This window comes from Callospermophilus lateralis, chromosome 5, assembly GCF_048772815.1.
Source record: "Callospermophilus lateralis isolate mCalLat2 chromosome 5, mCalLat2.hap1, whole genome shotgun sequence".
Classification (NCBI taxonomy): domain Eukaryota; kingdom Metazoa; phylum Chordata; class Mammalia; order Rodentia; family Sciuridae; genus Callospermophilus; species Callospermophilus lateralis.
The window spans coordinates 153,826,137-153,837,798 of record NC_135309.1 but is presented as its reverse complement, the minus strand read 5'-3'; the positions used below and the strand labels follow the sequence as shown (position 1 = coordinate 153,837,798).

The following is an 11,662-nucleotide window of genomic DNA, read 5'->3' as shown; positions in this document are numbered from 1 at the left end:
TCCCCAGCCCTCACCAGGTAAATTTTAGATCTTGCATATTTTGAGCCAGAGAGGGGGTCAATTTGGAATTCTTTAAATTGGGGGGAGGGAACAGAAAGTCACCAGTTCTAAAAAAAAAAAAAATGAGTCTGGAACATTGATCAATTTGAAGCTAAGGCAGTAAATACAGATACTGTTATTTCTCCCACTCTTGTCTAATTTATATACTAGAAATAATAAAATTTTGCAACTTCCAAATTTGAGCTCATTTCTAAGTCAAATTTATCTGTATTATCCCCCTCCCATATTGCTGAGTTTTCCTGATACTACATCAGGATCTTCATCAACTCCAACCTCAAGTGCAGACAGGCAAAAGTATGGCAGAATTTGTACACACACACACACACAACTTTCCTCCCATATACCTCAGATGCTTCCAAATTCTACCCCATTTTTGTTGTTATTGGTTTGTTTGTACCAGGAAATTGAACCCAGAGGCGCTTAACCACTGAGCCACATCCTTTTTTATATTTTATATTTTATTTAGAGACAGGGGCTTGCTGAGATGCTTGGGGCCTTGCTAAGTTGCCGAGGCTGGCTTTGAACTCATGACCCTCCTGCCTCATCCTCTCAAGCCCCTGGGATTACAGGCATGCACCACTGTGACCAGCCACCTCCTGTTTCTTTCCAAGGTCATCCCACCTACTGCCTCTTCCATTTCCCACCCAGTCTTCTCTGCTTAATATGGATATTCAGAGATATTTCAATGCCTGGAAAAAACACTGATGTAAGGGGCCTCCAAGGACTCTTTGCCAATCAATCATCCCTGAAGCCCAGGCAGTAGTTCTTGGGGCCCTGTGTCTGTGAATAGGCATTTAGAAAGTAGGGCTCTGACTTGGATCTTTCTAGTTTAGTGGTCACCCCAAATCAATAAAATCCAAGAATCCAGGTTAATTTGGACTCATTTGTCAGTAGACTTAGCATTACCTTGTGGAATAAAATGCTCTGGTCTTTGAGGGTGGGCTCCTCTTCATCCATGTGTCCCTTAATTTGGCTCAGAATCAGCTGGGAAGTTCCAGGGCACTCTTGAGTCATACCTCCCTCCAGGATTACACAATGTATGGCATAAAAACTGGGCCCCGGGGCCCATGTCTACTCACTTTTTATACTCATCTCCTTGATAAATTGACAAGTCTAGAAAATTCAGGAAGCTTTGTGTTCTTGAGCTCAAATTTAGAGCTAGGATTCCACTATGGTTGGATATGATTTAAGCGTGTCCCCCAAAAGTCCTTGTGTTGGAAGCTTGATCTGCAGTGTGACAATGTTGAGAAGTAGTGTGTAGCCTTTAAGAAGGGGGAACTAATGAAAGGTGGTTAGGTCATTTGGAGGCACTGCGTTTGGAAGTTCTCATGGGATCATGGTTAACTCTCCAAAAGAGGTTGTCATAAAAGAGTAACACTGTTCCCTCCCTGGCTACTATCTCACCATGGGATCTCTCCTCAAAGGTGTTCCTGCCAAGATTTCATCCACCATGATATGACACAACAAGGTGGAATTTTCACTTCCAACACTGTGAGCTAAATAAACTTCTTTTCTTTATACTTAGACTCAGGTATTTTGTTATAGTAACAGAAAACAGACTAAAACAAGTTTTAAATTCTGGCCAGAATCTCCTGGACATTTTCAAAGGATGTTCTCACATCTATTTATTCTTACAACCACTCATGTTATAATTCTCCACATTCCTCTGGAATGCTTTTCTTTACCTAACTCACCCAAACAATATTCATAAGGTCAACATGTAATCTTTCCTTAGAACGAGTTTCATTAGAAAATTTGGAGGACTAGTTAAATATGTTAGCTCATGCATTAGTTATAGCAAGGTTGCTATACTTACAGTTATAAGTATAATAAACTGGGCAGCTTAAAGTAATAGAAATTTATTGCTTCAGTGTTCTGGAGGCTAGAAGTCTGAAATCAAGTGTAGGTAGAGCCATGCTTCCTCTGAAAACTGGAGGCAAATCCTTCTTTACTTCTCCCTTGCTTCTGGTGGTCTTCTAGCAATTTTTGGTATCCTTTGGCTTGAGGATATATTGTCCCAATCCTCCATCTTCACATTACATTCTTCCTGCATGTCTCTGTCTTCACACGGCCATCTTCTTACAAGGACTCTAGTCACATTGAATTAAGGCAGTATGACTGTAGTCTTAAATAATTACATCTTGCAATGACCCTGTTTTCAAATAAAGTTGCATTTTAAAGTATTGGGGGTTAGTCACTTTTTTTTTTAATGGTAAAATTTTTTTTTATTGGTTGTTCGAAATATTACAAAGCTCTTGACATCTCATATTACATATAATAGATTCAAGTGGATTATGAACTCCCATTTTTACCCCAAATACAGATTGCAGAATCACATTGGTTACACATCCACATTTTTACCTAATGCCCTATTAGTAACTGTTGTATTCTGCTACCTATCCTATCCTCTACTATCCTCCCTCCCCTCCCCTCCCCTCCCATCTTCTCTCTCTACCCCATCTACTGTAATTCATTTCCCTCCTTGTTTATTTTCCCCTTCCCCTCACAACTTCTTATATGTAATTTTGTATAGCATTGAGGGTCTCCCTCCATTTCCATGCAATTTCCCTTTTCTCTCCCTTTCCCTCCCACCTCATGACTCTGCTTAATGTTAATCTTTTCTTCCTGTTCTTCCTCCCTGCTCTGTTCTTAGTTGCTCTCATTATATCAAAGAAGACATTTGGTATTTGTTTTTTAGGGATTGGCTAACTTCACTAAGCATAATCTGCTCTAATGCCATCCATTTCCCTGCAAATTCTATGATTTTGTCATTTTTTAGCGCTGCGTAATACTCCATGGTGTATAAATGCCACATTTTTTTTATCCATTCATCTATTGAAGGGCATCTGGGTTGGTTCCACAGTCTAGCTATTGTGAATTGTGCTGCTATGAACATCGAAGTGGCAGTATCTCTGTAGTATGCTCCTTTAAGGTCTTCAGGGAATAGACCTAGAAGGGCAATGGCTGGGTCAAATGGTGGTTCCATTCCCAGCTTTCCCAGGAATCTCCATACTGCTTTCCAAATTGGCAGCACCAGTTTGCAGTCCCACCAGCAATGTACCAGAGTACCCTTTTCCCCACATCCTCGCCAGCACTTGTTGTTGTTTGACTTCTTAATGGCTGCCAGTCTTACTGGAGTGAGATGGTATCTTAGGGTGGTTTTGATTTGCATTTCTCTGACTGCTAAAGATGGTGAGCATTTTTTCATGTACTTGTTGATTGATTGTATGTCCTCCTCTGAGAATTAAGGTAAAAAAAATGGATTTTTTTTTTAAGTTGGGCATAGTTTGATAAGAAGGAAAGAAAGTATACTGATGTACACGCTGAAGTGTCTGAGTTAGCTGTTGTTCCACATTTCAGTTCATGCCGTTGGGCTCTAGGCACATGAGTACCTGTGTAATGATGGCAAAGGATCTCTGTATCTTGTAGCCAAGACATTAAACATGAAAGATGTGAATAATATAATACAGTATATGATTAAATGCTAAAATGACTGCTGCTGCAGAATCCAGAGATAGGAAAGATCAATTTGAGTTATGTAGGAGCTTCATGAAAGGGGATGAAATTTGAGCTGAATTTTGAAGGTTGGGTAGGATCAACAGCAGCTGTTATGAAACCCTGTTTAGATCCCTTGCACATGCTTAGATGGAAGAAGGAAAAAAAAAACCTGTGTGCAGCCTTTTTCTCTTATTGCAATCTGGGTGAGTCTACATGTGTGTCCCACACTTGCACATAAGTCTTCCGTACCACTTTTTGGGGCTGACTACCTGAGATAGAAGAATTGGCCAGAATCTAGTCCTAAGACTAGAGCCCTGTTTTTGCCCAAATATACACCAACTATCCCTACCCACCCTGATCCCCGACACCCTCAGTGGTTATTACACACAGTCAGTCACTTTCTCCTTCAGGCTCACTTTCAACACCCCTTACCCTCACACTCACCCTCCTCCAACATGGGCTAGGCTTTTTTACTTGCCACTTCCCAGGTACCACCAGCAGGGTATTGCCAATCTTTCTATGGTAGCTTGCTATCCAATCTGTCCCTCTCCTCCAAGCAATTTTTATTTTTTCAAATTCTTGACCTTTCTCAACCATTTTATTTTGGCGGCAGTGAGGGGGTTCTGTATTCACAATCCAAAAAACGGGGTTATTATGGAAGGGATGCAAAGAGAAATAGGTTGGCACATGGCTTCTAAGTTTTAAGAGATACTTTTGTAACCTATGGCAGAGAGAATAAGTGGAGGGAAAAGACTGTATTACTGGGGATGGAACCCAGGGCCTTGTGCATGCTAGGCAAATGCTATACTAATGAGATATATCCCAGCTCTTTCTTAAATTTTGAGGCAAGGTTAATTAAGCTGTCCAAGCTGGCTCTGAATTTGTAATCCTCCTGCTTCAGCCTCTTGAGTAGCTGAAATTATAGGCATGTGCCACTGCACTCAGCAAAAGATTGTTGAACATTAAAAGTTTTCTCTTAAAGAGCAGAAAGGTTATGCTGAAAACAGTAGAAATGGAAGAAAGCACTGTGAAGCTGGAGTGAGGTTCCCCTCCTGTCATTCACATCTCTATCTATCTATATTTTTTTTCATTTTTCAAATTTGGGTTGGTGATAGAGATGGAGAGCATTAAACCCCAACATGACTCTGAGAAAGGCTGTCCCCAGCTAGGCTTGAGGGATCTGAGAGCAGAGATCTTGTTCTTTGTTTCTAGGTCTGGGCAGGCTGGGGTCTGAGCATGCCTGTGAGCAGCTGAGTATTTTCCAGGGTGGCTGGGAGTAGCTCAGGAGGGGCACTGACTGCCAACAGACCTCAGAGTTCCCACTGTTGGATGAGGAGCAACCGCTGAGGCATGGCCTTAGCAATGTCTGCAATTCAGGAAGGCTGTGGATTTGGAGGGGCAGGCATGCCAGCATGAATTTAGGATGACCAACAACCAAGTACAACCTTTCTGTTCCCACTTTGAAAACTTATAGCTGAAAGCTCAGCTATAAGCCTGGGGGGGATGGGTGGTAGTGGGTAAGCAGCAGAGGGAAAGCACCCAAAAACAAAGAAAAGCACAAAAGTTTGGGTTTTCCCTGAACTAGGATTAAGCATTCTTCCTCTCAAGGGGAATGCTAGCTGGAGACAGAAATTAACCAATAGGGGGAAAAAAAAAATAAGAAAAAGAAACATTGTCAACAAACCTGAGTTGACAGTTGGTGAAATTTGGGTCTATTGTTTTTTATTTATTTATTTTTTTTTTAAAGATATAGACCATCCAGTAAAAAAAAAAAAAAAAAAAATTCAAACTTCTAATGCTTGGGAGGCTGAGGCAGGAGGATGGCAAGCTTAGCTACTTAGCCCTAACAACTTCATGAGACCCTGCTTTAAAATAAAAAACAAAAAGGGGTGGGGCTGTTGCTCAGTGGCTAGTGCCCCTAGGTTCAAACCCCCAAAAATACATAAACAAAAATTAAAAAATGAAACAATAAAACTTTAAAAACAAAATTTTCTCTTAAATAGATTGATGTTTACTAAAAAAGTTATGAAGAGAGTTCCCATATGCCCTCTACTTGGCTTTCCCTATTATTATCATCTTTTATTAGGAGGGTACATTTCTCACAATTAAAGAAGCAATATTGGTTCATTGTTATTAACCAAAGTCCATATGGTATTCCAATTTTCTGATTTTCTTAAGCTTTTAAAATATGTGGTTTTTGGTTCCAGGATCTCATCAAGAACACTACAAAGTATTTAGTTCTTATATTTTGTTAGGATACTCATGGTTGTGACAGTTTCTCTCTCTCTCTTTTTTTTTTTTTTTCAGATTTGCTTTCTACACTTACCTGGGCATTTCTCAAGTATTTAATTTTTTTAATATTTATTTTTTAGTTTTAGGTGGACACAGTATCTTTATTTTATTTTTATGTGGTGTTGAGGATTGAACCCAGCGCCCTGGGCATGCCAGGCAAGCGCGCTACCACTTGAGCCACATCCCCAGCCCTGACTTTGCTTATTTTTGATGACCTTGATAGGCTGGGATTGTGTTGGTCAAGTAATTTGTAGGCTGTCCTTCAATTGGGATTCCTTTGATGTTTTTCTCACTATTAGACAGGAGTTGTGGGCTTTGGGGAAGAAGGACACAGAGATAAATTGCCATTTTCATCACATCATATCAAGAATCCATGCTATCAACAAGACTCATTGCTTCTGATGTTCACCTTAATTATCTATCCAAGAAAGTGGTGGTCATGTTTCCCTATTGTAAACGTACTTTTCTCCCCTCCTTTTCATTTTGTATTCTTTTTTTAAATTATTATTTCTTTTTAATTGTTGACCTTTATTTATTTATTTATATGTGGTGCTGAAAATTAAACCCAGTGCCTCATGCATGCCAGGCAAGTGTGCTACCACTGAGTCACAGTCCCAGCTCTCATTTTGTATTCTTTGGAAGGAAGTTCCTATATGCAGCTCACAGTCAAGGAACAGGGAGTTTTATTCCATCTCATTCAGGGCACAATATAGACATAAATTATTTTTAATTCTTCTGCATGGGAGATTTGCCTGTTTTCCTCTATTTATTTACTTAATCATTAATTTATATCAGCAGATATTTATTTTATCAAATAGTGTGTTATTTATTTTCTTGTTCAAATTTTCTGGCTTTGGCCATTGGGAGCTCTTTCAATTGGATTTTGTGTTGCTTTGACATACCCTCAACATTCTTGTTAATTAAAACAAAACAAAACAAAACCCAACTTTTTAGGTGGGTGTGGGAGAGAACTTCCTTACCTTCTGACACAGCAGGATGCTCCAGGTTCTTGTTAAATATTTCCTGTCCCAGGATTAGAATCAGCTATTTCCCCAAGGAGTACTGGTTCCTTTTGTTGAAGAATGGTACTAAAAAGAAGATCTGGGTGCTAGCTGTGTTGGTTGTCCTCTGCAGGCCCACTTAACTGATAGAGCAAGGAGATACATGCATTGTGTTACTACCCTGTGTAAACACATATTTATCTAATATATATCTATATATCTATATATATCTAATATATATATCTTTGTAGCTCTACTAAGCCAAATAAGAGTTCACACTGATGACTTCAGCTCTGATCCAAGAGCAAATGGACCACTCTAGCCTCCTTCTGCTGGTCAGTAACAGGTAAGAGACCTGGTGGCCATCATCCACTATTCATTTATTTAATTGTCCATTTCCAGTATATATGTGTAGTATATAGTTGAAAGTTGTAGTTTCCGTGTTGGTTTCCCCAGCATTTGAGTGCTTAACTTTTGACACCAACCACTTAACTCTGCTTGTAGCCACAAAACCAGCAAACGATGCCTGGCTCTTCCCAAAAGGTGAATTTCCTCTGGTCTCCCATTGTCTTCCCCGCTCGTTTTGGGAGACTGAGCGCAGTGGATCTGGGAGTCTGAGGTCAAGCCGGAGGACGCTCCGGAGATGGGGAGTCCTAGATTAGGAGTCTCAGTTTGAGGACACTGTGGCCTCCGGGACTGGGGCAGATAACCTGTTTTCATGACCTCTTGGCTCATCCAACAACTACTGGAGCTCCACCTACGTGCCAGTGCCCGCGCTGAGCCAGCGAGGGACACACCAGCCCAGTGCTGGAGTCACCGGGCCAGCCGACGACCTAAGAATGAAAGGGCTCTCTCTAGCTCTGGAAGATGGTGCTCGCGGCGCCAGAGCGAGAGCCCTGGCAGTGGGCGCAATGCCCGGCCTGGGAACGTCAGCTGGGTAGGCAGAGCGTTCTCCCTCTTCCTGAGGTATAGAGCTACCGGGCGGAGACCTCGCAAAGCGAACCCTCCCGCAGCCGCCAACCGGCCCTCTGGGCTTCCCAGAGCCCAGCACGGCCCCACCCCTCTCGCTAGGCCCCGCCCACCTGCCGAGCCGACGCTCGGATCCCTGACGAGACTCACCGGAAATTCCCGAAGCCCCTCTTTTTTCCTTCCTTTCCTTTCGCTGCTCTCCCCTATCCTTTCACCCGGGTTCCCTCAGCCGTGATTTCCCCCTCCCCCTCCTTCCTTCCCCATTTGAAACCAAGATGGAGGCTCGCGGCTGCCGCCGGCGCCCGTGATCTCGGAGCTACCGCCGGCCACGGGCCTCCGCCCTCGCGACTGCGTGTCCGGCGCGGCGCGCGTTGCTGCCCGCGTTCCGGCCGGCGCCGCCAAGGCCGTGGCTCCCCGCCCCCGCCCAGCGGTCGCCTCTCGGCTCTCGGGCGGAGTCCTCGTCTATGTGGGCGCGCTCCTCGGGCCAAGCCGCCGCCGCCGCCGCCCGCCGCCCCAGGGCTCTGCGTCCGCGCGCCGGGCGCCGGCAGCTGGGTGCTCGGCGCCGCCAGGCCCGGCGCGGAGCGGGCGGCGCGCGGCGCTAGGGGCGCGGGGTCCGAGGCGGGCGCGGCCGCGGGCGCCGCCGCAGCCATGAGCGGCAGCAGCGGCGGCGCTGCCGCCCCCGCCGCGTCCTCCGGCCCTGCCGCGGCGGCCAGCGCAGCGGGCTCAGGGTGCGGGGGCGGCGCTGGCGAGGGGGCCGAAGAGGCAGCCAAGGACCTGGCCGACATCGCGGCCTTCTTCCGATCCGGTGAGTGCAGCTGTGGCCGGACCGCCCCGGCGGCAGCGCTGCCCCGCGCGCTCGGCCGACCCCGGCGCGCCGGGTGCTCACTCGCCCTCCCGCGGGTCCGGCCCCTCGCGCTCCCGCCCCGGCCGCTGCACCCTCGGCCCGGGATCCCCGACCCACGCCGGTGTCACGCTGCCCGCGCCGCCCCGCGCGCGGCGGCTCGGCCCGGGCACCTCTGACTCGCCTTTCCTGCGCCCGCCTCTGGTTTCAGGGTAAAAATCCCCCGGCCTCTGGTCCCCAGCGGCCAGGGATCCGAGGGTTGGGGCGCAGGTTCTTTGTCTTTTTCGCGAGAGGGCCGAAGAGGCGGCGGCAGGGACGGCGTGGGCGGAGGCCCCTGTCCCTCGGGCGGAGTGGACCGGGCTGGGGCCAGTCCGGTGCCGGGGAAAGCGAGCTCGTCTCTCTGCCGCCCTGGCCCATTTTTACCTGGACCCTCCTCGACCCTACTAGCAGCCGGGTTTCTCCGCATGTCCCTCGCTTTTGAGCTCCTCGGCCTCGGTCTACACTTCTGTGAAACGGGCAGCTATGACATCCGCTGCCCAGGGAAAGCGGAGTACCCTGTGGTCTAGCAGAAGGGTGACGGGGTGAGCCATTGTCTCTGGGAACGGCCCAGGAGGGCGGCCTAGGGCCGGAGCCCGCGGGGTACTGCGTGGGTGTTGTGGCGGTGGAGGCTGTGCCAGGTGGCTCAGTGTCCGCCCCGGCGAAGAGGGGGTGGCCGCGGCGAAAGCGAGCATTGCGACCCGCCAGCGGGAGGGGCCCGGGTGTGCGGCGTAGGGGGCGTGACAGGGCGTCCGCGGGACCCCTGTGGCGGTCCCTCCTCCCACCCGGGACCAGATAACCGGCTAGCGTCCCAGCGTCCGGCTTCCCTGCGCCCAGTCCTGTCTGCTCGCGCGTGGAGGCGTCGGCTGCGGCCGCCTAGTGGCCCGCAGCCCGGAGCGCCATCCCCATCGGCTCAGGCGCGGGAAGATGCAGGCTCTGCGCTGGAGAGCCCAGGAGGGCGGACCAGGTCGGGGCCCAGAGGGACGGGCGGGCAGAGGGCTGGTGCCGAGTGCTGGTGGCGACCGGGTGGAGGACCGATGGGTAGGGGACCCGCCAGAGGAGCAGTCTGCGCTGGGGCGGGCGCGCGAGACCGGCGGCTCAGTTTCTAGGTGGCCTCTTTCAAAATCAGCTTCCCAAGATTCGGTGAGATCAGTTCGACAATTCGGTCACTAGGAGCAATTGCAGCCGAAGGCCTTGGTCAGAGGCAGAAGTTAGTAGTGCCGGTAGATACGTGATTTAGTACTGTCTTCCTCTCCTTTTCTTGTTCTTTGCTAGGCGGGATTATTTTTGATTCATTTTAACGGATTGGTCGTGACTGGGAATGACACACTCCTACTGTAGTGTCGGCTTGGGTTTAATATATTCTCCAGTGCTCCCACTCCTGTGAGGTCCCTGCAGAAAGCAAAGGTTTATGAAAACATTAGCTCCTTCAAGTGGAACTCTTCTCCCATCCCCTTTTCCTTTTGTCCCCATCCCCCCTTTCGTGTGTGACTAGCTTGGTAGAGCAGCCCTGTCTTACCTCTTAATAGCAGAGCTATGACGTGTTCCCTTCATGCCCTGAAGCTAAAGTCTAGCCTGTCTTCTTTGTATACCACCTGTCACAAAATAATAGATTCTGCAGAATTCAGCTGCTTTCTGTAAGAAAGTCTCTTTGCCCTGGAGATGGAATTTTTGGTGCTTGTGAGACCAAACTGTCCTATGTCTTTATTATGCACACCTTAGGAATCTCTTCTTTTGCTTGAAGAGCCCCCAGAAGACAGTGAGTTGAACTGGACTTCCCAAAAGCTTGTACCCTTTTAGTGTAGCTCTTTCCACGATATCCTTTACTCTTGGTTATGTTGCCCGGACTGCCTAGGCTCCTGTTCCAGTTGAATTTGGAGCAGAACCATATAATGTTGTTCATTGGCTTGCTTCTTTCTTTCACCCTCCAGAATGACTTAAAATGACTTGACAAACTTCCCTTTCAGTAGTTTGACTTACTGTCAGGAGCCAGGACAGATTTTTAGCAGGCATTGGTACCAGAGTCCCATTCCAGAGGTAATCTGGAATCTTTAAAAAAGAGCTTTTCCCTGCTGAGCACGGTGGTGCAGTGGCACATGCCTGTAATCCCAGTGGCTTGGGAGGCTGAGGCAGGAGGATCTCAAGTTCAAAGCCAGCTTCAACAATGTTGAAACACTAAGCAGCTTATGAACCCCTGTTTCTAAATAAAATACAAAATAGGTCTGGGGATGTGGCTTAGTGGTCAAGTACTGCTGAGTTCCTGCCCCCTCCAAAACAAAACAAAACAAACAACAACAACAACAACAAACAGCTTTTCTCTGTTTTGGGCAGCTTTGAATCCCTGCTCTAGATCTTGGCTGTCAGGTCTAGGCTTGGGATGTCTAGCAGAGGGTAGAGAAGGGCTGATAGGTGGATATGTAGGCATAGGGTTTGAACTGTCAGGACAGAACAAGTAGGAGGGCCCTGGGTGGAGACCTCATCTGGGAGACAGGGGCCTCCTGGGTAGTTTTGATTGAATGTGGTTGCTGAAGATAAGGAAGCAGCCAGTCTATCTGTACAATCTAGCTTTCTTTCCTAAGATACAGAAACAGAAAATAGGTTTTTATTGATGGAGAGGACAGATGAGGGTGTGAACCTCTTTTCTAGAGTGTTTTTGAGCCCAGTCCTTGAGATTGACAAAGTGCTGTAGTTGAGGGCTTTTCTATCAGTTGTCTTTCCTTTCTCAGCCAGAAAACTCTGTTTGCTCTGCTGTCTTTTCTTTCCTTGTTTTTGCTCCTCCCGCATTAAATTTATATTTAATGCCACAGATTGAAAACTAGTACCCATGTTTGGTTGACAGAAGGAGAGAGACTTTAGTGTAATAGAACTTTTAAATAACTAGAGCAGTTCAAAAATAGAGCTGCTGTGTGATTTCTCCATTAGAAGAAGTGTTCAAGCAGAGTTGCTGCCACTTGCCAAAATTTGG

The 11,662-nt window shown here is 47.1% G+C and overlaps 1 protein-coding gene and 1 long non-coding RNA gene across 3 annotated transcripts in view; one reads left to right on the top strand and one right to left on the bottom strand.

Annotated features, from left to right (window-relative positions):
* Positions 1-1,903: 1,903 nt before the first annotated feature.
* On the bottom strand, positions 1,904-8,056 carry LOC143400146 (uncharacterized). The gene is made up of 3 exons (XR_013091450.1): positions 7,971-8,056; positions 6,831-6,994; positions 1,904-2,212 (listed from the first exon to the last, which is right to left on the bottom strand). It is a non-coding gene; the product is annotated as an uncharacterized LOC143400146 (long non-coding RNA).
* Positions 8,057-8,468: 412 nt separating this feature from the next.
* The window catches only part of Trio (trio Rho guanine nucleotide exchange factor), a 338,720-nt gene continuing 335,526 nt past the window's right edge, over positions 8,469-11,662 (top strand). The window contains exon 1 of one of the 2 annotated variants that reach the window (XM_076857460.1): positions 8,469-8,625. In XM_076857460.1, coding sequence (XP_076713575.1) covers positions 8,469-8,625 — 157 coding nt within the window. The remainder of the gene's footprint in view (positions 8,626-11,662) is intronic. The other variant, XM_076857462.1, reaches the window with a different exon arrangement.